Source organism: Hydra viridissima, unplaced genomic scaffold (genome assembly GCF_058129835.1).
Source record: "Hydra viridissima isolate aposymbiotic clone 2 unplaced genomic scaffold, HvirCarnegie_v1 scaffold_84, whole genome shotgun sequence".
In the NCBI taxonomy this organism is placed as follows: Eukaryota; Metazoa; Cnidaria; class Hydrozoa; order Anthoathecata; family Hydridae; genus Hydra; species Hydra viridissima.
The window spans coordinates 1-26,434 of record NW_028324356.1 but is presented as its reverse complement, the minus strand read 5'-3'; the positions used below and the strand labels follow the sequence as shown (position 1 = coordinate 26,434).

General features: G+C 35.1%; 2 protein-coding genes and 1 long non-coding RNA gene across 4 annotated transcripts; 2 read left to right on the top strand and 1 right to left on the bottom strand.

The window, feature by feature from the left end:
• Positions 1-493: 493 nt before the first annotated feature.
• Positions 494-5,265, top strand: LOC149875970 (uncharacterized). Its single transcript, XM_090075948.1, has 4 exons — positions 494-4,098; positions 4,332-4,397; positions 4,657-4,713; positions 4,872-5,265. The coding sequence occupies exons 1-4, from the start codon at positions 1,512-1,514 to the stop codon at positions 5,189-5,191; spliced, it is 3,030 nt and encodes a 1,009-aa protein (XP_089932074.1). The 5' UTR covers positions 494-1,511; the 3' UTR covers positions 5,192-5,265.
• LOC149875969 (uncharacterized) lies at positions 2,899-5,980 on the bottom strand. Its single transcript, XR_016448971.1, has 2 exons — positions 5,886-5,980; positions 2,899-5,079 (listed from the first exon to the last, which is right to left on the bottom strand). It is a non-coding gene; the product is annotated as an uncharacterized LOC149875969 (long non-coding RNA).
• Positions 5,981-15,475: 9,495 nt separating this feature from the next.
• On the top strand, positions 15,476-22,751 carry LOC149875968 (uncharacterized). Of its 2 annotated transcripts, none has more exons than XM_090075946.1 (5): positions 15,476-15,551; positions 18,791-21,610; positions 21,844-21,909; positions 22,169-22,225; positions 22,384-22,751. In XM_090075946.1, the coding sequence occupies exons 2-5, from the start codon at positions 18,820-18,822 to the stop codon at positions 22,701-22,703; spliced, it is 3,234 nt and encodes a 1,077-aa protein (XP_089932072.1). In that variant the 5' UTR covers positions 15,476-15,551; positions 18,791-18,819; the 3' UTR covers positions 22,704-22,751. The 2 variants fall into 2 exon arrangements, with proteins under 2 accessions (XP_089932072.1, XP_089932073.1); XM_090075947.1 differs by having other exon boundaries at positions 15,479-15,545.
• The last annotated feature ends 3,683 nt before the right edge of the window (positions 22,752-26,434 follow it).

The window sequence follows — 26,434 nt, the reverse complement described above, 5'->3', positions numbered from 1 at the left end:
GTCACTGATGCATCTCTCTGGTGTTATTATAGTTGCAATGAGTGTTAATGTTCACCCACTTTGCTTGCTTTATTTGTTTGTTGCTTTTTTTTTTATCAACACCCTGCGAGTTAGTGATGCTGTTGCTGCTTTTGTCATTTTACTTGTATTTATAGTTGTTACTGTTTAGCCACTTTGCTTGTTTTTTAATCTGTTTTATTTTATCACCACTCTCTGAGTCAGTGATGATGTTGCTGATGCTGTTGTTGTTATTTTACTTGCAATGATAGCTGTTACTGTTCAGCCACTTTGCTTGTTTTTTTTTTGTTTTTGTTTTGTTTGTTTGTTTGTTTGTTTTTTTATATATCCTCTGAGTTAGTGATGCTGTTGTTGTTATTATGCTTTCAATGAGAGCTGTTACTGTTCACCCACTTTGTTTGTTTATAATCTGTTTTATTTTATCAACACTCTCTGAGTCAGTGATGCTGATGCTGATGCTGTTGTTGTTATTATGCTTGCAGTGAGAGTTGTTACTGTTCACCCACTTTGCTTGCTTATTGTCTATTTTATTTTGTCAACACTCTCTGAGTCAGTGATGCTGATGCTGATGCTGTTGTTGTTATTATGCTTGCAATGAGAGTTGTTACTGTTCACCCAATTTGCTTGTTTTTGTTTTTTTATTTGTTTTTTTGTTTGTTTTTGTTTTGCTTGTTTTTTTTTATCAATACCCTCTGAGTCAGTGATGCTGTTGCTGTTGTTGTTGTTGTTGTTATAGTTGCAATGAGTGTTTGTTAATGTTCCCCCACTTGGCTTGTACTTTTGTTTTCTTTTTTGTTATGTCAACACTCTCTGAGTCAGTGATGCTGATGCTGTTGTTATTATGCTTGCAATGAGAGTTGTTACTGTTGTAGTTATGTCTGTCATTTGTCCTTGTTAGCAAGTTCTATTTGCCCTCTCTTGCCTTTTTTCAACACAGTTTCTTTCTTTGAGTCATATGGTTGCGAGATCCTCTCAAACTCCATCTCTTTATTTATTTGTTTCTTTTTTTTTTTTTTTTTTCTCATTCTCCTTCTCATAATAGCAATCACTGCTGCCACCATGCATGTAATGCTAGTTGCTCTCATTCTTTTTCATTTGCTAGTGGAAACTTTGTTTCTTCTTGTTGCTCTCTTTTCTTTCTTTTTTCTCTTTTGCAGAGGATTCGAAAAAACACAGCTCTTCCCTGCAGTTGTAAACATTCCAGGATTCCAGGATGCAGGCAGAAGAAAAACACTCTCACTAACTGTCTTCTTTTTTTTAGCATAAACCGTTGCAAACAAACACCTGAACATGTCTTCTTCACAAGAAAACAACACTGTTGTTGCCCCTTCTCCGAACTCTAAAGCGAAAAAAAAGAAAAGAAGGCAGTCACAAGAACGAGAGACTTAAAGCTCAAAAACAAAGTCAGGGCCGCATTAGTTGCAGCGTGTGGCTCCGTAAACAGGGTTGTACCTTTCTATGGTACCAAGAAGAGGTACGCTGTTAGCTGTCCGATGCCTTTGTGCAAACATTCCTCCACAAGCATTAAAAGACACTTGACTAAAAAAGATCATTCTTGGACTTTGGATGAAGCTTCCATCTTTTACTCTGCAATGGTCAGGAAGTTTCAGCATGCTCGTCTCGAACGCAAGTCCGGCTGTCCAAAACCTTACCCCTGTTTGCAATGTTGGAAGTATTACGACCGACTGGACATACACTTGAAAGAGACTCATTTCTACGATTCCAAGACGATCAAACAAAAGATTGCAGAGGCAAAGCGATACGACAACGACAAGCTCTATGTCCCTCAATTTATTCGACCTGCCTTCTTTGGTATTAAGCCAGTAGCTGAACAAGCGTCTGCATCAGGCTCTGCATCCTCTGCTCCTGGGCCTTCCTCCTCTTTTTCTTCTCCGGTTCTTTCCTCTGATCCTCTTTTAAGCTTGCCCTCATCAGTTGCTGGTTCGTCCGAGGCTCCTTCTGCAAACCACTGCACCTCTGTAGAAAACAAAGAGCTGAACACCGAATCCGTCCTAGACTCTGATTTTAATTCCTTAAAGCACTTGGTTTCCAACTCCTCCGTCTTGACAGAAGATAAGAGACTCTTGTTTCAGCTGGACAAAGATGCTTTTCACTTTTATTACCAGTCAGCAGATGAGCTCTTCAGAGATTTTGAAAAGTGGCTTGTGGTAGCCAACAACAACACTTTGTCACAAGCAAAGATCTACAAAAATGCAGTTGTTGAAATATTGACATGTTGTGACAGCACGCTGACGCTGCACCCGAACGCTCTCACCAATTCCAACGTTTTGGAGGATAGATACTTTTCCATGCACTTTAAAAACATTCAGCTCAATTCCAAGCTGAGTGAACTTGACCAAACAAAAGCCATGTCTTGTCACACGTTGTACAACCGCCTTGTCTACCTTTGTCTCCTGTTTCGTTTCAGTGAAGCCAGGAATGTCTATTTCGGACTTTCTCATGAGGCCATCCGACGTTTGCGCTGCAAGGTGGAGGAGTTACAAAAAGTGCTGAGGCCCTTTCGTTCTTTGAGGAGGAGCCTTGTGAAAAGCAAAAAATGCATCAACATCATCAATGTCAGTTTGCTGAACGAATATGGCAAGTCTGCATACGTAAGACAGTTAGTGGAATCGATTAGAAAGCCGTCTCTTACACCGACTAGAGACAATGCTGTGTCTCTACGAAACCATCTTCTGCTCTCTGTCACTGTAATTAACAGTTTAAGAAAATCTAACATTGCTCTTTTAAACATTAGAGACTACATGGCTGCTGAGAAGAGTGAGTGTGGATATTGCATTGTGCAAGAGCGCTACAAAACAGCATACAAGTACGGAGCCAAAAACATTCTAGTGCCGAACGACTTGAAAGTGTTGATCGATATTTATTTGCTGAGATACAGAGACCTTCTTGTCAACGACTCTCACTACATGGCTGCAGACACCAAGACTGTTTTGGAGTTGAGCGACTGCTACAGGCCCCTTTTTCCATCGATGAGACCCAACAAAGACGAATGTGTGACACTCGGTGCAACTAGAGTGCCTGTTTACCAGATGGGTTCCTCTGCTATCTCCTCTTGCCTGACGTCCTGCTTCAGAAAAAGCCAAGTAAACATTCCCATGAAGCGTCTTACTCCCACTTGCATTCGCGGTTCGATAGCCACTTACTTTGCCAACAACAGCAAAGAAGATCGCGAGCGGTTTGCTACACTCTACATGAAGCACAGCAGGAACACAATGGATAGCTTTTATGTGTCCCAGTGGAACGCTGCAGAGGAGTTGCGCTTTGCCCTGGGCATCGGACAGTCCTTCGGAGTCATAGAGTCTTTGACTGTTGAAAAGTCTGAGAGACCACCAAAGAAGGAGAAGGATGTGATGGACTGGCTCCAAACTAATGCAGAGGAGTACGGTTTTCATGAGGTTGAGGACATCTTTGAGGAAGATTTAGACTCCGGTTCTGACTCTGAAGAATGTGCTGCTACTTTCAGCTGTACCACAGTGGTTCCGTTTTCTCCAGCTGTAGAAAACAATGTTCCTTTAGAGGATAGCAACGACCATGCCGTAGATTTCTTGTGTGAACCTACCTCAACTCCTGTTTCGTCTGTTCCATCTGAACAAACAATCGCTGGTCCAGTTCTTGAACTATCCCCTGCTCTTGCACAACTAGTTCCTAACGAACAAGCTGTTTGTATGGATGTAGATCAGACTCTAGCTGTTCCTGTTGGCACAGCTTGTTCTCCTCTTGCATTAACATTATTTCCTGATGAACCGGATTTTATTGAACACCATGCAAAACTTTCTCCAGTTTACTTTAATGAGCAAGTGGTTGCCAAACCTGTTTCTGCTTCTCCTTCTCAGCAAGTCGCTTTCTGTCCTTCAAAAGAGGTCTTTTCTGTTCCTCTGACTCCTAGCCTTGTTGCTTTTCAGCAAACATTGGCCAAACCCAGTTTGTTTCTTTCATCTGATCCAGTTTCAGCTGTTCCTGTCCAACAGGCTGGTACTGTTCTTGCAAAGCAGCTCTCACCTTATGCTGTTCAATCTGTTGGTAGCCTATTTAGCCAAAGTCTTGCCTCTACATCCAGAGGTAAATTCTTTTTGATTTTTGATTTTTGATTTTTATGCAAATCTCAACACGCTTTCAAAAAATGAAAATGCCCAAATCAACTCCTTGCCCTATTGTTATTGTTAGAGCTGTAAAAAAAACAAAACAAAACAAAAAAACAACACAGAAGTGTGTATGTATTTGTTGCAGGACTAATTCTGTGATTGCTTAAATGTTTATACAAGTGAATGATACTAAAACTGATTATGTTTTAGAAGTAAAAGATCCAAGAAGAAAAAAAATCAAGTTGGAAATGCCATCTTTCACTCAAGAACTCATCGGTAATGTAAAACCTAATTTATACAAAGATATATAAACACAAACCTCTTCTTGCACAATTTCAGATGGTTAACTGTTAACAAAAACTAGCCATCATTGCTAAGTGCACTTTTAGAAAGTTGTGTCTACCCGATTTCTAATGATGAAGTTAGAAACATCACCGTTAGAAATCATGCACAGCTTGTTATCATCTCTAACACTTAGAAACTGTTGATGGTTTTTATGAATTAGAAAAATGAACATGGTTTTATTTTATTTCAGGATCAACTCAGCCAAGAACAAAGGAAAACAAAGCAGAAGTTAGCCAATGCCATTTAGGTAATCTTTCAAAAACCAGTTATTGCTATCAGTGCAAACAATAAGGTCAACAAAAAAAAAATAAATAAAAAAACAGAATAAATCTTGTCTTACTTCAGAACCAAATGAATATTTGATTTAATCACTTTGTGTTATGACTTGAGTTTGTAAAATTTTAGATGAAATAGTTGAAGAGCTGAATGCTTGCCCTGGCCACAACGAATGGTTCAACACCAGAAGTTTTCCACGATGTGCAGCTTTGGTGTTGGCATACATCTTGCAAGACGTGTTTACAGATGTAAGCTCAAGTTGCTCGTACAAAGATTACCTTGGCATCTTGGCAAATCATAGCAGTGACAAGCTCATTCATGTCTTGCAAAAGTACTCCTACCAAAGCCATATTAAAGACAAAATTAAAAACATGAAGCTAAAAATTCAAAAAGAGGGTAGTTTAGAAAAGTTTGTTCAATATGGCAATATCGTGAAACCATTTATGTAGTTTAGATAAGTTTGTTCAGTTTGGCAATAAAGATGGGCCTTTTGTGTAGTTTGTTTTATCTATGCTTTTGCAAATATTTTTATCTGTTTCGCTAAAGACATAATAAACAAGAAGTTCTGTTAAACTGTTCTCACATTTCTTATTTAAAGATAGTTCAAACTTTTTTTTATCTTAAAAAAAAAAAAAAGAAGTCGTTTTGTTATTCTGTGAAAACTTTTAATAGAGTTGCATTTAGAATTACTTCTGATGTTTTTAAGAGTTTGTTAAAAAGCAAAATAATATTTCCTGTGATGTTAAACTGCATAAGTGAAATTTAAAAAAGGAAAACTGCTCCAACCATTTTTCGGAAAAAGAAATCAAAAAGTTCCTTATTTTAAAAGATCTAGACATCCATTTCTTCTTCAGCAAAATAGCGAGGCTTTTTTATGAACTCTTACTCTCTATTTTTTCATATCTTTACACAAAGGATTTTGTTTAGATCAATGTAAACATACATAGAAGTATATTATGTTTTTTTTTTTTTTTTTGTTTTTATGCAGTCTAACTTTTGTTTCACTTCTATTTTATTTTACGTTTATCTTGTATTTTATCATGCCTTATTGGTTTTTGCGTTTTGTGATGTCAAGCTGCGTAAGCTAAACTTAAAAGGGGAAAACTACGCTAACTTTTCTTTGAAAAAATATTCAAGAAGTACCTTAAACGAAAGAGAAAGCACACGAATCTTGCCATCCAATTCTTCTTCTGCAAAGTAGCGAGGCTTTTTATGTACTTTTGCTCTCTAATTTATCTCTATTTACGCAAAGGGTTTTATTTCAATGTAAACACGTATAAAAGAATACTTTGTTAAAAATAATGTTAAAGGAGTTGCGTAAAAAAAAACGTCTGAATAAAGTTTCTTTACAAAAAAAACAACTAAGAAACAAGCGCGCCTAAGAAAAACCAGATCGCGATTCACTAAGTCAAAAAACGAAAGAAACAAAGTTTAAAAGGTCTTTCTAGACAACAAATTCTATTTTTGGCAATGCAGTTTTTGTATTTATGCAACCTAACTTTTGTTTGACTTCTATTTTATTTTACGTTTACCTTGTATTTTATCTTGCCTTTTTGTGTTTTGTGATGTCAAGCTACATAATCTAAACTTAAAAGAAGGAAACTAGGCTAACTTTTCTAGTAGAATATTATGTTGTTGGTTTTGTATGCAGCCTAACTTTAGTTTCATCTATATTTTATTTTGCGTTTATCTTATATTTTATCTTGTCTTTTTGAGTTTTGTATTTTGTGATGTCAAGCTACATAATTTAAACTTAAAAGAAGAAAACTAGGCTAACTTTTCTTTGAAAAATTGTTCAAAAACTACCTTACACCGATAGAGATAGCTCACGAATTTAAAAAGTTGCATCTATTCATCTTCTTCTTCAGCAAAGTAAAGCTTTTTATGCACTTTTACTCTCTAACTTACCTATATTTGCGTAAAGGATTTTATTTAATTCAATTTAAACATAACTAGTAGAATATTATGTTGTTGGTTTTGTATGCAGCCTAACTTTAGTTTCATCTATATTTTATTTTGCGTTTATCTTATATTTTATCTTGTCTTTTTGAGTTTTATATTTTGTGATGTCAAGCTACATAAGCTAAACTTTAAAGAGGAAATTTACGCTAACCTGTCTTTGAAAAACTATTCAAAAACTACCTTTAACAAAGTAGCGAGGCTTTTTATGCGCTTTTACTCTCTAACATACCTATTTTTGCGCAAAGGATTTTATTTAATTCAATTTAAACATGCCTAGTAGATTATTATGTTGTTGGTTTTTTATGCAGCCTAACTTTAGCTACATCTATTTTTCATTTTACGTTTGTCTTATATTTTATTTTATCTTTTTGTGTTCTGTGATGTCAAGCTACATAAGCTAATGTTAAAAGAGGAAAGCTGCGCTAACCTTTCTTTGAAAAACTATTCGAAATCTATTTTTGAGATAATCTAGATTTAAAAGAGGAACACTACGCTAATTTTGCTTTGAAAAAACTCTCGAAAACTAACTTATTCGATAGAGATAGCACACAAATTTAAAAAATTGTATCTACTCATCCACTTCTTCTACAGCAAAGTACTGAGGCTTTTTATGCACTTTTATTCTCTAACATACCTATATTTGCGCAAAGGATTTTATTTAACTCAATGTAAACATACATAGAAGAGTATTGTTACCCGTTTGTTTTATGCAGCCTAACTTTAGTTTCATCTATACATTATATTGCGTTTACCTTATATTTTATCTTGCCTTTGTTAGTTTTGTGTTTTGTTATGTCAAGCTTCATAATCTAATCTTAAAAGGGGAAAACTGCGCTAACTTTTCTTTGAAAAAGTACTCAAAAAGGACCTAAATCGATATAGATAGCTCACAATTTTAAAAAGTTGCATATAGTCATCTTCTTCTTCAGCAAAGTATCGAGGCTTTTTATGGATTTTTACTCTAACTTTCCTATATTTGCGCAAAGGACATTATTTAATTCAACTTAAACATGCCTAGTAGATTATTATGTTGTTGGTTTTTTATGCAGTCTAAACTTTGTTACATCTATATTTTACGATTAACTTATATTTTATCTTGCCTTTTTGAGCTTTGTGTTCTGTGATGTCAAGCTACATAGTCTAAACATAAAAGAGGAAAACTACGCTAAACTTGCTTTGAAAAACTATTCAAAAACTACCTTTAACAAAGTAGCGAGGCTTTTCATGCACTTTTACTCTCTAACATACCTACATTTGCGCAAAGGATTTTATTTAATTCAATTTAAACATGCCTAGTAGATTATTATGTTGTTGGTTTTTTATGCAGCCTAACTTTAGTTTCATCTATATTATGTTTTAGGTTTATCATATATTTTATCTTTTCTTTTTGAGTTTTGAGTTTTGTGATGCCAAGCAACTTAAGCTAAACTTAAAAGTGGAATGCTACGCTAACCTTTCTTTGAAAATCTATTCATAAACTACCCTAGACAAAAGCTAGATTTAAAAGAGGAAAACTACACTATTTTTACTTTGAAAAAACTTTCGAAAACTACCTTAATCGATAGAGATAGCACACGATTTTAAAAAATTGCATATAGTCATCCACTACTTCTGCAGCAAAGTAGCGAGGCTCTTTATGCACTTTTTCTCACTAGTTTGCTTATATTTACGCAAAGGAATTCATTTAATTCAATCCAAACATATATAGAAGATTATTATGTTACGATTTTTTTTTTCTTTTATGCAGCCTAACATTTATTTCACCTACATTTTATTTTACGATTAACTTTTATATTACCTTTCCTTTTAGTGTTTTGTGTTTTGTGATGTCAAGCTACATAAGCCAAACTTTAAAGAGGAAAACTACGCTAAGCTTTCTTTGAAAAACTATTCAAAAACTACCTTAAACAAAGTAGCGAGGCTTTTTATGCACTTTTACTCTCTAACATACCTACATTTGTGCATAGGGTTTTATTAGATTCTAGTAGGTTATTACGTTGTTGTTTTTTTATGCAGTCTAACTTTAGCTTCATCTATATTTTATTTTACGTTTATCTTATATTTTATTTTGTCTTTTTGAATTTTGTGTTTTGTGATGTCAAGCTACATAAGCTAAACTTAAAAGAGGAAAGCTACGCTAACCTTTCTTTGAAAAGCTGTTCAAAAACTACCTTAGACATAATCTAGATTTAAAAGAGAAAGACTACGCTATTTTTGCTTTGAAAAATCTTTCGAAAACTACCTTAATCGATAGAGATAGCACAGGATTTTAAAAAGTTGTATCTAGTCATCCACTTCTTTCACAGCAAAGTAGCGAGGCTTTCTATGCGCTTTTACTCTCTAACATACCTATTTTTGCGCAAAGGATTTTATTTAATTCAATTTAAACATGCCTAGTAGATTATTATGTTGTTGGTTTTTTATGCTGCCTAACTTTAGCTACATCTATTTTTCATTTTACGTTTGTCTTATATTTTATTTTATCTTTTTGTGTTCTGTGATGTCAAGCTACATAAGCTAATGTTAAAAGAGGAAAGCTGCGCTAACCTTTCTTTGAAAAACTATTCGAAATCTATTTTTGAGATAATCTAGATTTAAAAGAGGAACACTACGCTAATTTTGCTTTGAAAAAACTCTCGAAAACTACCTTATTCAATAGAGATAGCACACAAATTTAAAAAATTGTATCTACTCATCCACTTCTTCTTTTTATGGATTTTTACTCTCTTATTTACCCAAATTTGCGCAAAGGACTTTACTTAATTCAACTTAAACATGTCTAGTAGATTATTAAGTTGTTTGTTTTTTATGCAGCCTAACTTTAGTTTCATTTATATTTTATTTTACGTTTATCTGATACTTTATCTTGTCTTTTTGTGTGTTGTTTTGTCAAGCTACATAAGCTAAACTTAAAAGTGGAAAAGTACGCTAACCTTTCTTTGAAAATCTATTCAAAAACTGCCTTAGACATAAGCTAGATTTAAAAGAGGAAGACTACGCTATTTATGCTTTTAAAAAACTTTCGAAAAATACCTTAATCCATTGAGGTAGTGCACGAATTTACAAAGTTGTATCTAGTCATCCACTTCTTCTATAGCAAAGTAGCGAGGCTTTTTATGCACTTTTGCGTTCTAATTTATCTCTGTTTACGCATATGGTTTTTGTTTATTTCTATGTAATGATATACAAAAGAGTATTTTGTTAAAGATTATGCTGCAGGAGCTGCGTAAAAAAACTCTGGCGACCTTTCCTTAAGAAAAAAGCAACTGAAAGACATGTGCGCCTTAGAAAATTCAAATCGCGATTCACCAAATTAAAAGACGAAAAGAACGACCTTTAAAAGCTCTCACTAGACATTTGTGTTTATGATAGGCAATGCAGTTTTTGATTTTATGCAGCCTAACATTTGTTTCATCTATATCTTATTTTACGTTTATCTTATACTTTATCTTGCCTTTTTGAGTTTAGTATTTTGTGATGTCATGCTAAATAAACTATACTTTGCTAATTTTTATTTGAAAAAATATTCAAAAACTACCTGAATTATAAGCTAGATCTAAAGGAGGAAAACTACGCTAACTTTTCTTTAAAAAAAATATTTAAAAACTACCTTAAACATAAGCTATATCCAAAAGAGGAAAACTATGCTAACTTTTCTTTAAAAAAATATTTAAAAACTACCTTAAACATAAGCTAGATCTAAAAGAGGAAAACTACGCTAACTTTTCTTTGAAAAAATACTCAAAAACTACCTTAAACATAAGCTAGATCTAAAAGAGGAAAACTACGCTAACTTTTCTTTGAAAAAATACTCAAAAACTACCTTAAACATAAGCTAGATCTAAAAGAGGAAAACTACGCTAACAATTCTTTGAAAAAATATTCGAAAACTACCTTTAAACATGATTTAGATTTAATAGATGAAAACTACGCTAACATTTCTTTGAAAAAACATTCAAAAACTACCTTTAAACATGATTTAAATTTAATAGATGAAAACTACGCTAACATTTCTTTGAAAAAACATTCAAAAACTACCTTTAAACATGATTTAAATTTAAAAAAGGAAAACTACGCTAACATTTCTTTGAAAAAATATTCAAAAAGTACCTTAATCGAAAGAGATAGCACACGAAATTAAAAAGTTGCATTTAGTCATCCGTTTCTTCTTCATCAAAGTAGCGAGGCGTTTATGCACTTTTTATTCTCTAAGTTATCTCTACTTACGCAAATGGCTTTTGTTTATTTCAATGTAAAACTTTTCAAAAGAGTATTTTGTTAAAGATTATGCTGCAGGGGCTGTGTAAGAAAACTCTGGTGACCTTTCTTTAAGAAAAAGCAACTAAAGTAGATGTGCGCCTAAGAAAATCCAAATTGCGATTCACTAAATTAAAAGACATATACAACAAACTTTAAAAGTGAAACTATTTTTACAAGCGTATTTGGTAAAGATGAAATGTTCTTATGACATTTTAACGTTACGAAAGGGATTTTCTTCTGTTCAAATATTTATTACAATTTAAAGTGTTAAATAATGTTACAGAAACGACCTAAAACGCCTGTTGTATTAATTTAAACGAACAAAATAGATAAAAAAAAAGAAAAACTATCATTAAAAAAAAAAAAGTAAAAAAAGAAAAGAAATAGAAGTTGAGGAAAAATAAAAATAAGAACTTCTAACAAAGAGCTCTTCTTTTTATTTTTCAGATTTTAGATGCTTAATTCCTTGAATGAAAAGTTGAACTGATGACTCACTACTAAGGTTGTTCCTAGCCTTCCGTTCTCAAACTAGGCCATTCTGAGAGGCTGTTTGATTAAGTACCGTTGATAGTAGTATCGCACGTAAGAGACTTCTAAAACTCTGATTATTATTAATTCCTGGAATGAAGAGATGACTTCATACTCACTAACGAGGTTGTTCTTAGCCATCCGTTCTTAAACTAAGCAAAACAGTGAAGTTGTTTGATTAAGTATCACAGTTTGCTGATTTGCACATGCACCATTGCCGAAACTGTGATGCTTGGTTCCTTGATTGGATTGAAGAAGCTCATCACCATGCATTTTACAAGCTGTCCGTTGTTATGTTTTGCAATTCAGTGGTTCTGTTTTGCAATTCATTTTCTGTTTGTTTAAGTATCATCGATGGTGGTGTCGTGCATGCAAACTTTCCGAAACTCTGATGCTTGTTTTTCTTGAATGGAGAGATGAGCTTATACTTTAGGTGACTTTTAAAACTGCAGTAATTAGTGCCTCGAATGGAAAAACGAACTCATTCATTACAGACCAAGGTTGTTCCTGGCCATCCGTTAACATATTAGGCAACAGTACAGCGAAGCTGTTTGTTTTACAAGCTTTTGTCGTTTCGAGAAATCACTACATTAAGCATTCGATGGTGATACCGACTGATGGCCAGGTTCTGATTTTCGAATGAAAAGAAGAGTCGCATCCGACCACCGGTCGGCTTTCGACGCAAAACAGCTGTACACACTCGTCCAACGATCCAGTGACTAACTGTTGCAACGAGAAAGTTAGCTTTATTTGTCGTGCAGATTGTCCGCTTTGACGTAAAATGCTAGAAATTTGCTGAACGCTCGGTTTGCGCCGCCCAAGAGTCATTCTGTTTCTGCGTTGCCAGCGTCTGTCGGCTAAATACAACTGTAGACTCCGCGCAAGCTTTTTCACCGCAAAAGTTGTACAGAGCCACACCGAAGGCTAAAATCGACTTTAAGGTCGAAGGTTAAAATCGACCCTAGAGGTTTGAAAACGACGTCACGAAATTTTCAAGACATCATCGAAGAAAATTACGGCGGCCAGATGCAACTCTTAGTACTAACTCTACTAATCTTAGTACGTTAAGCATTCCAGTCGAGAGATCAGACGTTTTTTCGTCACCTAAGAGACCGGCCGATGCGTTTGCGACGCTGCGGAAAGAAAGAAGATGGCAAACCACAGGGTTGTTACCGTAACAAACCTCCGTGAGTACCTCCATCTCGAGTGGCTTTTGAAGAAACGTTCGTTTTAAACTCAAAGGGATGGTTGTTAAAGCTCACAAACGCCTGGTTAACGATTTTCTAACGGCAGACACCGTGTTTACAATGGATACAGACCGATTAACTGAGCCCAAAGCGCAAGATCTATCAGAAAACTCCTCTAGGTCGATGCAACGAGACGACTAGACACGTGCGTCTAAAGGCATTTTACAATTGAAGGACGCCCCTCGTGGGCCCTTTAACCTTAACACTAAACTCCTGCTTGATATCCTCGTCCCCAGGTTTCCAAACCGTAACCCCAACCCCCTCTAATCCTAACCCCCTTACCCTCTAACTCTCCCCCCTCAAAAAAACAAAAAACATAAAAAAGCAAACAAAACGAAAAAAAAACTTGCTTCCCTCCTCACTTTTAGCTCTAGGATGCAACACCTTTTTGCCGCCCTCCGCTAGAAGGGAGTAGGGAGTAACGAAAGCTTGACATCAAAGTAGCGTTTCGTATGAGATTTGTTTGCCAAAATTTGAGCGTTTTTAAAAAAGCCAAGACTTCGTCAGAGGGGTTTCTTCTTTTCTCCTAAAGCTATCGATCGATTAAAAAGCTCAAAGCAAAGAAATTCAAAACAAAATACAAAAACGGGAAGTTTTAGTTTCTGCACCACAAGCCAAGCACTAGTTCAAACTGGAGATAATAAAAGGAAATCGAATGATCTCACTTCTCAAACCACTGAGCTGCCATTGGTCGGCAGTCTCTTGTTTGGAGACCATTGAGCTGCCATTGGTTGGCTGTTTAATCGTTGCGATTGGTCGGCAGTTTTATCGTTGGAGACCATTGAGAGATATAAAAGGAATTTTTTTTTTGAGCACAACATTAAACGTTAAATCGTTAGATGTTGTTATAAAGGCACCATTAGAATGCGATGTCCTCAAATATTTTCCTCGATATTTTAATAAGTAAACAAAAACAAAACTAAGTCTTGCAACTGGCGAAAACTTTCAATAAGCAAACAAAGCAACAACTTTCCTTTCGAGTTTTTTACATTTTAAACAAAAGACAAACAAAGAAAAAAAAAAAAACAAACAAAAACAAAAACAAAAACAAAAAAACAAAACAAAAACAAAACAGAAAAGGGAGAATGAGTGAGTCGACTGATTTCGCTCAACTGTCTTAAACGAGAAGTCATAAACGTTTGCTTGTGCCAGCAAGTTGCAAATTAAGTTGTAAATGAACTGCACCGCAAAAGCTTAACCACAGTTTATTAAGCATATTAAGCCTTTGCTGACATGTTAAGACATTTTAAGCCTTTGCTATTATCATGAGGCTTTTGCTCCACGAGCCAAAAAAGTACGCTAGAGTTGACAAACTGCATCGCGGTCGAAAAGTGTAATTACGCCAACACTTTTATCCGTTTTAAGCATTTCGTTTTCGCACGAACAACAATTAAAGCAGCTCGTTGAGCTTAACGACGTTCGTATTTTTTTTCGAAGCCAAAACTTCGGCTATAAGTAGAATGAAGAGGCACTTCGAAAAACAACAAAGCTGTTCGCAGTCGATAGCAACGAGCGACAACATCTCTGCGAGTCTGGCATCAAGGTAAACAGTTTTTTTTTACATTTTCATTTGTAAGTGCCACTTTTGTGTACATTATGTATCAAAAATTTCTTGCTGACGCTAGATTTTTCGTTTTCAATGAACAACAGTTGCAACCTCTAGTCGTTTGCTAAAACAGCTTGCTAGGACAACCAAATCAATCATATGTTGTGAAAATTTCTTTTTGTTCAACTGACTAAGGAAGATCGAGCGAACGCTTTTTTTTTTATAACTTGTTTGTATCATATTGCTATTAAGAAAACAGCGTTGTGTATACTAAACGTGACATAATTGGCAATTATCCGTAACTAAAAATAAGATAGAAATTACAAACTTGATACCATATTTTAATTACTCTAACAAAACTAGACGTCATCGCGTGAGAAAATAAATGTTCATAACACATAACCTATTTTTTTGTTTTTTTTTTCTTCTCTTTTTTCCTTTTAATCTCTTTTCTTTCGTCCAAAAAGCGTTTTGATTTTTGCCTCGCCACAAGCGATGAAATCGATAAAAAAACCTGCTCGGACATTCTCAATTCTCAACAACAAAAGCAATCAAAGTTCTAGCTCTCGAGCACGTGCGCCGACAGGTTGATGAAACCGTTCAAATATGCTCGATCGCTAGAATTTAAAGAAAGAAACAAGCCAGAAACAAACCAAAATAAAAAAAACAAAAACAAAAATGGACATCTTTAGAACGCTTAAATTTTATAAAATATTTTCCTCTGCGTTTTTAACCAGCTAAACTGTCGTAAAGTTTTTTCGGTGCAGTTCATTTAAAAAACTTAGTTTTCAACTTTTAAACGTTTTAGACTTCTCGTTTAAGGCAGTCGAAAGAAATGAGTCGACTCACTCTCTCTCTCCCTATTCGGTTTTGTTTTTGTTTATTTGTTTTTGTTTTTTCTTCGTTTGCCTTCGTTTGCCTTTGTTTGCTTTTGGAAAAGTTGTCGCCATGCGAGACTTAGTTTTTTTTTTTTTTTGCTCAAATTGAGCACAAGTGAGTTTCTAGTCTTGAAAGTGTGCAAAGTGTGGGCCAATCTGGTGGCTGGAGTGATGACACGTGAATGCTGGAAATTCCAGACTTTGAGCGGATTCAGCGTACATAGAAAGAAAATGTAGCATTCACGTGGGTCTCTCCTAAGCGTGCCATTGGTCGGTCTGCTGTCCTTAAGTACCCCCCTCCCCCCCCTCAACGTCACGTTTGCTCAACTTTCTCGGTCTTTGGCGCCCAGAGAAAGCTTGAGGAAGGATAAAAAATGGCGAGGTTTCGGTACTGCGTTTTCTGTTTTTCTTATTTGTTTTTGTTTGTTTGCTTGTTTGTTTGTTTGTTTGTTTGTTAATTTTTTTAATTTTTTTTTTTTTGTTTGTTTGTTTCGTTCGTTTGTTTGTTTGTTTGTTTCGTTTGCTTCGTTTGTTTTGTGATGTTTTGTTTTCCCTTCTTGATGGCACAAAACAGAAGCAAACAAGACTTTCGGTTATATTCGGTTATATTCGGTTCAATAAAAGTTTGTTGGTTTCTGCACAACAACAACAACAACCACAACAACAAAAGTCCCTCTGTCCCTCAAAAGCAGTTTCTCCTCTGTCCTAAAGAAGAGCCTCTTTGTAATCGATCTTGTCTGAATGCAGCTCTCCTTTTGCCTACAGGTTTTTATTCCAACCCTTTTGTTGTTGTTAGTGCCATGTTGTTGTTATTGTTATACTCTGTAAAAGCAGTTGTTGCTGTTGTACTTGTTTGTTGTTTCTAAAGACACTGTTGTTGCTGCTGTTAGCGCTGTTAGTAATCACCCACTTGGCTTGTATTTTTGTTTCTTGTTTTTGTTTTTTGTTTTATTTATAAACACTCTCTGAGTAAGTGATGCTGTTGCTGTTGTTGTTGTTACAGTTGCAATGAGTGTTTGTTAATGTTCCCCCACTTGGCTTGTACTTTTGTTTTCTGTTTTGTTTTGTTTTTTTTTTGTTTTTGTTTTTTTTTTCTCAACACTCTCTGAGTAAGTGATGCTGTTGCTGTAGTCGTTGTTATAGTTGCAATGAGTGTTTGTTAATGTTCACCAACTTGGCTTGTTTATAATCTATTTTATTTTATCAACACTCTCTGAGTCAGTGATGGTGTTGCTGTTGCTGTTGTCGTTATTATGCTTGCAATGGGAGTTGTTACTGTTCACCCACTTTGCTTGTTTTGTTTTTATTTCTTTATTTTATCAACACCCTTTGAGCCAGTGATGCTGTTGCTGTTGTTGTTGTTATAGTTGCAATGAGTGTTGTTAATGTTCACCCACTTTGCTTGTGTTTTTGTTTTTGTTTATCAACACCCTTTGTGTCAGTGATGCTGTTGCTGTTGTTCTTATTACAGTTGCAATGAGTGTTTGTTAATGTTCACCAACTTGGCTTGTTTATAATCTATTTTGTTTTATCAACACTCTCTGAGTCAGTGATGCTGATGCTGTTGTTGTTATTGTGCTTGCAATAAGTGTTGCTAATGTTCACCCACTTTGCTTGTTTTGTTTGTGCTTTTGTTTTTGTTTATCAACACCCTTTGAGTCACTGATGCTGTTGCTGTTGGTGTTATTATAGTTGCAATGAGTGTTAATGTTCACCCACTTTGCTTGCTTTGTTTGTTTGTTGCTTTTTTTTTTATCAACACCCTGCGAGTTAGTGATGCTGTTGCTGCTTTTGTCATTTTACTTGTATTTATAGTTGTTACTGTTCAGCCACTTTGCTTGTTTTTTAATCTGTTTTATTTTATCACCACTCTCTGAGTCAGTGATGATGTTGCTGATGCTGTTGTTGTTATTTTACTTGCAATGATAGCTGTTACTGTTCAGCCACTTTGCTTGTTTTGTTTGTTTGTTTGTTTGTTTTTTTTATCAATATCCTCTGAGTAAGTGATGCTGTTGCTGTTGTTGTTGTTATAGTTGCAATGAGTGTTTGTTAATGTTCCCCCCCTTGGCTTGTACTTCTGTTTTCTGTTTTGTTTTGTTTTTGTTTTTTTTGTTGTTTTTTTTCTCAACACTCTCTGAGTAAGTGATGCTGTTGCTGTAGTCGTTGTTATAGTTGCAATGAGTGTTTGTTAATGTTCACAAACTTGGCATGTTTATAATCTATTTTATTTTATCAACACTCTCTGAGTCAGTGATGCTGATGCTGTTGTTGTTATTATGCTTGCAATAAGTGTTGTTAATGTTCACCCACTCTGCTTGTTTTGTTTGTGCCTTTGTTTTTGTTTATCAACACCCTTTGAGTCACTGATGCTGTTGCTGTTGGTGTTATTATAGTTGCAATGAGTGTTAATGTTCACCCACTTTGCTTGCTTTATTTGTTTGTTGCTTTTTTTTTTATCAACACCCTGCGAGTTAGTGATGCTGTTGCTGCTTTTGTCATTTTACTTGTATTTATAGTTGTTACTGTTTAGCCACTTTGCTTGTTTTTTAATCTGTTTTATTTTATCACCACTCTCTGAGTCAGTGATGATGTTGCTGATGCTGTTGTTGTTATTTTACTTGCAATGATAGCTGTTACTGTTCAGCCACTTTGCTTGTTTTTTTTTTGTTTTTGTTTTGTTTGTTTGTTTGTTTGTTTTTTTATATATCCTCTGAGTTAGTGATGCTGTTGTTGTTATTATGCTTTCAATGAGAGCTGTTACTGTTCACCCACTTTGTTTGTTTATAATCTGTTTTATTTTATCAACACTCTCTGAGTCAGTGATGCTGATGCTGATGCTGTTGTTGTTATTATGCTTGCAGTGAGAGTTGTTACTGTTCACCCACTTTGCTTGCTTATTGTCTATTTTATTTTGTCAACACTCTCTGAGTCAGTGATGCTGATGCTGATGCTGTTGTTGTTATTATGCTTGCAATGAGAGTTGTTACTGTTCACCCAATTTGCTTGTTTTGTTTTTTTATTTGTTTTTTTGTTTGTTTTTGTTTTGCTTGTTTTTTTTTATCAATACCCTCTGAGTCAGTGATGCTGTTGCTGTTGTTGTTGTTGTTGTTATAGTTGCAATGAGTGTTTGTTAATGTTCCCCCACTTGGCTTGTACTTTTGTTTTCTTTTTTGTTATGTCAACACTCTCTGAGTCAGTGATGCTGATGCTGTTGTTATTATGCTTGCAATGAGAGTTGTTACTGTTGTAGTTATGTCTGTCATTTGTCCTTGTTAGCAAGTTCTATTTGCCCTCTCTTGCCTTTTTTCAACACAGTTTCTTTCTTTGAGTCATATGGTTGCGAGATCCTCTCAAACTCCATCTCTTTATTTATTTGTTTCTTTTTTTTTTTATCTCTCTTCATAATAGCAATCACTGCTGCCACCATGCATGTAATGCTAGTTGCTCTCATTCTTTTTCATTTGCTAGTGGAAACTTTGTTTCTTCTTGTTGCTCTCTTTTCTTTCTTTTTTCTCTTTTGCAGAGGATTCGAAAAAACACAGCTCTTCCCTGCAGTTGTAAACATTCCAGGATTCCAGGATGCAGGCAGAAGAAAAACACTCTCACTAACTGTCTTCTTTTTTTTAGCATAAACCGTTGCAAACAAACACCTGAACATGTCTTCTTCACAAGAAAACAACACTGTTGTTGCCCCTTCTCCGAACTCTAAAGCGAAAAAAAAGAAAAGAAGGCAGTCACAAGAACAGAGAGACTTAAAGCTCAAAAACAAAGTCAGGGCCGCATTAGTTGCAGCGTGTGGCTCCGTAAACAGGGTTGTACCTTTCTATGGTACCAAGAAGAGGTACGCTGTTAGCTGTCCGATGCCTTTGTGCAAACATTCCTCCACAAGCATTAAAAGACACTTGACTAAAAAAGATCATTCTTGGACTTTGGATGAAGCTTCCATCTTTTACTCTGCAATGGTCAGGAAGTTTCAGCATGCTCGTCTCGAACGCAAGTCCGGCTGTCCAAAACCTTACCCCTGTTTGCAATGTTGGAAGTATTACGACCGACTGGACATACACTTGAAAGAGACTCATTTCTACGATTCCAAGACGATCAAACAAAAGATTGCAGAGGCAAAGCGATACGACAACGACAAGCTCTATGTCCCTCAATTTATTCGACCTGCCTTCTTTGGTATTAAGCCAGTAGCTGAACAAGCGTCTGCATCAGGCTCTGCATCCTCTGCTCCTGGGCCTTCCTCCTCTTTTTCTTCTCCGGTTCTTTCCTCTGATCCTCTTTTAAGCTTGCCCTCATCAGTTGCTGGTTCGTCCGAGGCTCCTTCTGCAAACCACTGCACCTCTGTAGAAAACAAAGAGCTGAACACCGAATCCGTCCTAGACTCTGATTTTAATTCCTTAAAGCACTTGGTTTCCAACTCCTCCGTCTTGACAGAAGATAAGAGACTCTTGTTTCAGCTGGACAAAGATGCTTTTCACTTTTATTACCAGTCAGCAGATGAGCTCTTCAGAGATTTTGAAAAGTGGCTTGTGGTAGCCAACAACAACACTTTGTCACAAGCAAAGATCTACAAAAATGCAGTTGTTGAAATATTGACATGTTGTGACAGCACGCTGACGCTGCACCCGAACGCTCTCACCAATTCCAACGTTTTGGAGGATAGATACTTTTCCATGCACTTTAAAAACATTCAGCTCAATTCCAAGCTGAGTGAACTTGACCAAACAAAAGCCATGTCTTGTCACACGTTGTACAACCGCCTTGTCTACCTTTGTCTCCTGTTTCGTTTCAGTGAAGCCAGGAATGTCTATTTCGGACTTTCTCATGAGGCCATCCGACGTTTGCGCTGCAAGGTGGAGGAGTTACAAAAAGTGCTGAGGCCCTTTCGTTCTTTGAGGAGGAGCCTTGTGAAAAGCAAAAAATGCATCAACATCATCAATGTCAGTTTGCTGAACGAATATGGCAAGTCTGCATACGTAAGACAGTTAGTGGAATCGATTAGAAAGCCGTCTCTTACACCGACTAGAGACAATGCTGTGTCTCTACGAAACCATCTTCTGCTCTCTGTCACTGTAATTAACAGTTTAAGAAAATCTAACATTGCTCTTTTAAACATTAGAGACTACATGGCTGCTGAGAAGAGTGAGTGTGGATATTGCATTGTGCAAGAGCGCTACAAAACAGCATACAAGTACGGAGCCAAAAACATTCTAGTGCCGAACGACTTGAAAGTGTTGATCGATATTTATTTGCTGAGATACAGAGACCTTCTTGTCAACGACTCTCACTACATGGCTGCAGACACCAAGACTGTTTTGGAGTTGAGCGACTGCTACAGGCCCCTTTTTCCATCGATGAGACCCAACAAAGACGAATGTGTGACACTCGGTGCAACTAGAGTGCCTGTTTACCAGATGGGTTCCTCTGCTATCTCCTCTTGCCTGACGTCCTGCTTCAGAAAAAGCCAAGTAAACATTCCCATGAAGCGTCTTACTCCCACTTGCATTCGCGGTTCGATAGCCACTTACTTTGCCAACAACAGCAAAGAAGATCGCGAGCGGTTTGCTACACTCTACATGAAGCACAGCAGGAACACAATGGATAGCTTTTATGTGTCCCAGTGGAACGCTGCAGAGGAGTTGCGCTTTGCCCTGGGCATCGGACAGTCCTTCGGAGTCATAGAGTCTTTGACTGTTGAAAAGTCTGAGAGACCACCAAAGAAGGAGAAGGATGTGATGGACTGGCTCCAAACTAATGCAGAGGAGTACGGTTTTCATGAGGTTGAGGACATCTTTGAGGAAGATTTAGACTCCGGTTCTGACTCTGAAGAATGTGCTGCTACTTTCAGCTGTACCACAGTGGTTCCGTTTTCTCCAGCTGTAGAAAACAATGTTCCTTTAGAGGATAGCAACGACCATGCCGTAGATTTCTTGTGTGAACCTACCTCAACTCCTGTTTCGTCTGTTCCATCTGAACAAACAATCGCTGGTCCAGTTCTTGAACTATCCCCTGCTCTTGCACAACTAGTTCCTAACGAACAAGCTGTTTGTATGGATGTAGATCAGACTCTAGCTGTTCCTGTTGGCACAGCTTGTTCTCCTCTTGCATTAACATTATTTCCTGATGAACCGGATTTTATTGAACACCATGCAAAACTTTCTCCAGTTTACTTTAATGAGCAAGTGGTTGCCAAACCTGTTTCTGCTTCTCCTTCTCAGCAAGTCGCTTTCTGTCCTTCAAAAGAGGTCTTTTCTGTTCCTCTGACTCCTAGCCTTGTTGCTTTTCAGCAAACATTGGCCAAACCCAGTTTGTTTCTTTCATCTGATCCAGTTTCAGCTGTTCCTGTCCAACAGGCTGGTACTGTTCTTGCAAAGCAGCTCTCACCTTATGCTGTTCAATCTGTTGGTAGCCTATTTAGCCAAAGTCTTGCCTCTACATCCAGAGGTAAATTCTTTTTGATTTTTGATTTTTGATTTTTATGCAAATCTCAACACGCTTTCAAAAAATGAAAATGCCCAAATCAACTCCTTGCCCTATTGTTATTGTTAGAGCTGTAAAAAAAACAAAACAAAACAAAAAAACAACACAGAAGTGTGTATGTATTTGTTGCAGGACTAATTCTGTGATTGCTTAAATGTTTATACAAGTGAATGATACTAAAACTGATTATGTTTTAGAAGTAAAAGATCCAAGAAGAAAAAAAATCAAGTTGGAAATGCCATCTTTCACTCAAGAACTCATCGGTAATGTAAAACCTAATTTATACAAACATATATAAACACAAACCTCTTCTTGCACAATTTCAGATGGTTAACTGTTAACAAAAACTAGCCATCATTGCTAAGTGCACTTTTAGAAAGTTGTGTCTACCCGATTTCTAATGATGAAGTTAGAAACATCACCGTTAGAAATCATGCACAGCTTGTTATCATCTCTAACACTTAGAAACTGTTGATGGTTTTTATGAATTAGAAAAATGAACATGGTTTTATTTTATTTCAGGATCAACTCAGCCAAGAACAAAGGAAAACAAAGCAGAAGTTAGCCAATGCCATTTAGGTAATCTTTCAAAAACCAGTTATTGCTATCAGTGCAAACAATAAGGTCAACAAAAAAAAAATAAATAAAAAAACAGAATAAATCTTGTCTTACTTCAGAACCAAATGAATATTTGATTTAATCACTTTGTGTTATGACTTGAGTTTGTAAAATTTTAGATGAAATAGTTGAAGAGCTGAATGCTTGCCCTGGCCACAACGAATGGTTCAACACCAGAAGTTTTCCACGATGTGCAGCTTTGGTGTTGGCATACATCTTGCAAGACGTGTTTACAGATGTAAGCTCAAGTTGCTCGTACAAAGATTACCTTGGCATCTTGGCAAATCATAGCAGTGACAAGCTCATTCATGTCTTGCAAAAGTACTCCTACCAAAGCCATATTAAAGACAAAATTAAAAACATGAAGCTAAAAATTCAAAAAGAGGGTAGTTTAGAAAAGTTTGTTCAATATGGCAATATCGTGAAACCATTTATGTAGTTTAGATAAGTTTGTTCAGTTTGGCAATAAAGATGGGCCTTTTGTGTAGTTTGTTTTATCTATGCTTTTGCAAATATTTTTATCTGTTTCGCTAAAGACATAATAAACAAGAAGTTCTGTTAAACTGTTCTCACATTTCTTATTTAAAGATAGTTCAAACTTTTTTTTATCTTTAAAAAAAAAAAAAAGAAGTCGTTTTGTTATTCTGTGAAAACTTTTAATAGAGTTGCATTTAGAATTACTTCTGATGTTTTTAAGAGTTTGTTAAAAAGCAAAATAATATTTCCTGTGATGTTAAACTGCATAAGTGAAATTTAAAAAAGGAAAACTGCTCCAACCATTTTTCGGAAAAAGAAATCAAAAAGTTCCTTATTTTAAAAGATCTAGACATCCATTTCTTCTTCAGCAAAATAGCGAGGCTTTTTTATGAACTCTTACTCTCTATTTTTTCATATCTTTACACAAAGGATTTTGTTTAGATCAATGTAAACATACATAGAAGTATATTATGTTTTTTTTTTTTTTTTTGTTTTTATGCAGTCTAACTTTTGTTTCACTTCTATTTTATTTTACGTTTATCTTGTATTTTATCATGCCTTATTGGTTTTTGCGTTTTGTGATGTCAAGCTGCGTAAGCTAAACTTAAAAGGGGAAAACTACGCTAACTTTTCTTTGAAAAAATATTCAAGAAGTACCTTAAACGAAAGAGAAAGCACACGAATCTTGCCATCCAATTCTTCTTCTGCAAAGTAGCGAGGCTTTTTATGTACTTTTGCTCTCTAATTTATCTCTATTTACGCAAAGGGTTTTATTTCAATGTAAACACGTATAAAAGAATACTTTGTTAAAAATAATGTTAAAGGAGTTGCGTAAAAAAAAACGTCTGAATAAAGTTTCTTTACAAAAAAAACAACTAAGAAACAAGCGCGCCTAAGAAAAACCAGATCGCGATTCACTAAGTCAAAAAACGAAAGAAACAAAGTTTAAAAGGTCTTTCTAGACAACAAATTCTATTTTTGGCAATGCAGTTTTTGTATTTATGCAACCTAACTTTTGTTTGACTTCTATTTTATTTTACGTTTACCTTGTATTTTATCTTGCCTTTTTGTGTTTTGTGATGTCAAGCTACATAATCTAAACTTAAAAGAAGGAAACTAGGCTAACTTTTCTAGTAGAATATTATGTTGTTGGTTTTGTATGCAGCCTAACTTTAGTTTCATCTATATTTTATTTTGCGTTTATCTTATATTTTATCTTGTCTTTTTGAGTTTTGTATTTTGTGATGTCAAGCTACATAATTTAAACTTAAAAGAAGAAAACTAGGCTAACTTTTCTTTGAAAAATTGTTCAAAAACTACCTTACACCGATAGAGATAGCTCACGAATTTAAAAAGTTGCATCTATTCATCTTCTTCTTCAGCAAAGTAAAGCTTTTTATGCACTTTTACTCTCTAACTTACCTATATTTGCGTAAAGGATTTTATTTAATTCAATTTAAACATAACTAGTAGAATATTATGTTGTTGGTTTTGTATGCAGCCTAACTTTAGTTTCATCTATATTTTATTTTGCGTTTATCTTATATTTTATCTTGTCTTTTTGAGTTTTATATTTTGTGATGTCAAGCTACATAAGCTAAACTTTAAAGAGGAAATTTACGCTAACCTGTCTTTGAAAAACTATTCAAAAACTACCTTTAACAAAGTAGCGAGGCTTTTTATGCGCTTTTACTCTCTAACATACCTATTTTTGCGCAAAGGATTTTATTTAATTCAATTTAAACATGCCTAGTAGATTATTATGTTGTTGGTTTTTTATGCAGCCTAACTTTAGCTACATCTATTTTTCATTTTACGTTTGTCTTATATTTTATTTTATCTTTTTGTGTTCTGTGATGTCAAGCTACATAAGCTAATGTTAAAAGAGGAAAGCTGCGCTAACCTTTCTTTGAAAAACTATTCGAAATCTATTTTTGAGATAATCTAGATTTAAAAGAGGAACACTACGCTAATTTTGCTTTGAAAAAACTCTCGAAAACTAACTTATTCGATAGAGATAGCACACAAATTTAAAAAATTGTATCTACTCATCCACTTCTTCTACAGCAAAGTACTGAGGCTTTTTATGCACTTTTATTCTCTAACATACCTATATTTGCGCAAAGGATTTTATTTAACTCAATGTAAACATACATAGAAGAGTATTGTTACCCGTTTGTTTTATGCAGCCTAACTTTAGTTTCATCTATACATTATATTGCGTTTACCTTATATTTTATCTTGCCTTTGTTAGTTTTGTGTTTTGTTATGTCAAGCTTCATAATCTAATCTTAAAAGGGGAAAACTGCGCTAACTTTTCTTTGAAAAAGTACTCAAAAAGGACCTAAATCGATATAGATAGCTCACAATTTTAAAAAGTTGCATATAGTCATCTTCTTCTTCAGCAAAGTATCGAGGCTTTTTATGGATTTTTACTCTAACTTTCCTATATTTGCGCAAAGGACATTATTTAATTCAACTTAAACATGCCTAGTAGATTATTATGTTGTTGGTTTTTTATGCAGTCTAAACTTTGTTACATCTATATTTTACGATTAACTTATATTTTATCTTGCCTTTTTGAGCTTTGTGTTCTGTGATGTCAAGCTACATAGTCTAAACATAAAAGAGGAAAACTACGCTAAACTTGCTTTGAAAAACTATTCAAAAACTACCTTTAACAAAGTAGCGAGGCTTTTCATGCACTTTTACTCTCTAACATACCTACATTTGCGCAAAGGATTTTATTTAATTCAATTTAAACATGCCTAGTAGATTATTATGTTGTTGGTTTTTTATGCAGCCTAACTTTAGTTTCATCTATATTATGTTTTAGGTTTATCATATATTTTATCTTTTCTTTTTGAGTTTTGAGTTTTGTGATGCCAAGCAACTTAAGCTAAACTTAAAAGTGGAATGCTACGCTAACCTTTCTTTGAAAATCTATTCATAAACTACCCTAGACAAAAGCTAGATTTAAAAGAGGAAAACTACACTATTTTTACTTTGAAAAAACTTTCGAAAACTACCTTAATCGATAGAGATAGCACACGATTTTAAAAAATTGCATATAGTCATCCACTACTTCTGCAGCAAAGTAGCGAGGCTCTTTATGCACTTTTTCTCACTAGTTTGCTTATATTTACGCAAAGGAATTCATTTAATTCAATCCAAACATATATAGAAGATTATTATGTTACGATTTTTTTTTTCTTTTATGCAGCCTAACATTTATTTCACCTACATTTTATTTTACGATTAACTTTTATATTACCTTTCCTTTTAGTGTTTTGTGTTTTGTGATGTCAAGCTACATAAGCCAAACTTTAAAGAGGAAAACTACGCTAAGCTTTCTTTGAAAAAACTATTCAAAAACTACCTTAAACAAAGTAGCGAGGCTTTTTATGCACTTTTACTCTCTAACATACCTACATTTGTGCATAGGGTTTTATTAGATTCTAGTAGGTTATTACGTTGTTGTTTTTTTATGCAGTCTAACTTTAGCTTCATCTATATTTTATTTTACGTTTATCTTATATTTTATTTTGTCTTTTTGAATTTTGTGTTTTGTGATGTCAAGCTACATAAGCTAAACTTAAAAGAGGAAAGCTACGCTAACCTTTCTTTGAAAAGCTGTTCAAAAACTACCTTAGACATAATCTAGATTTAAAAGAGAAAGACTACGCTATTTTT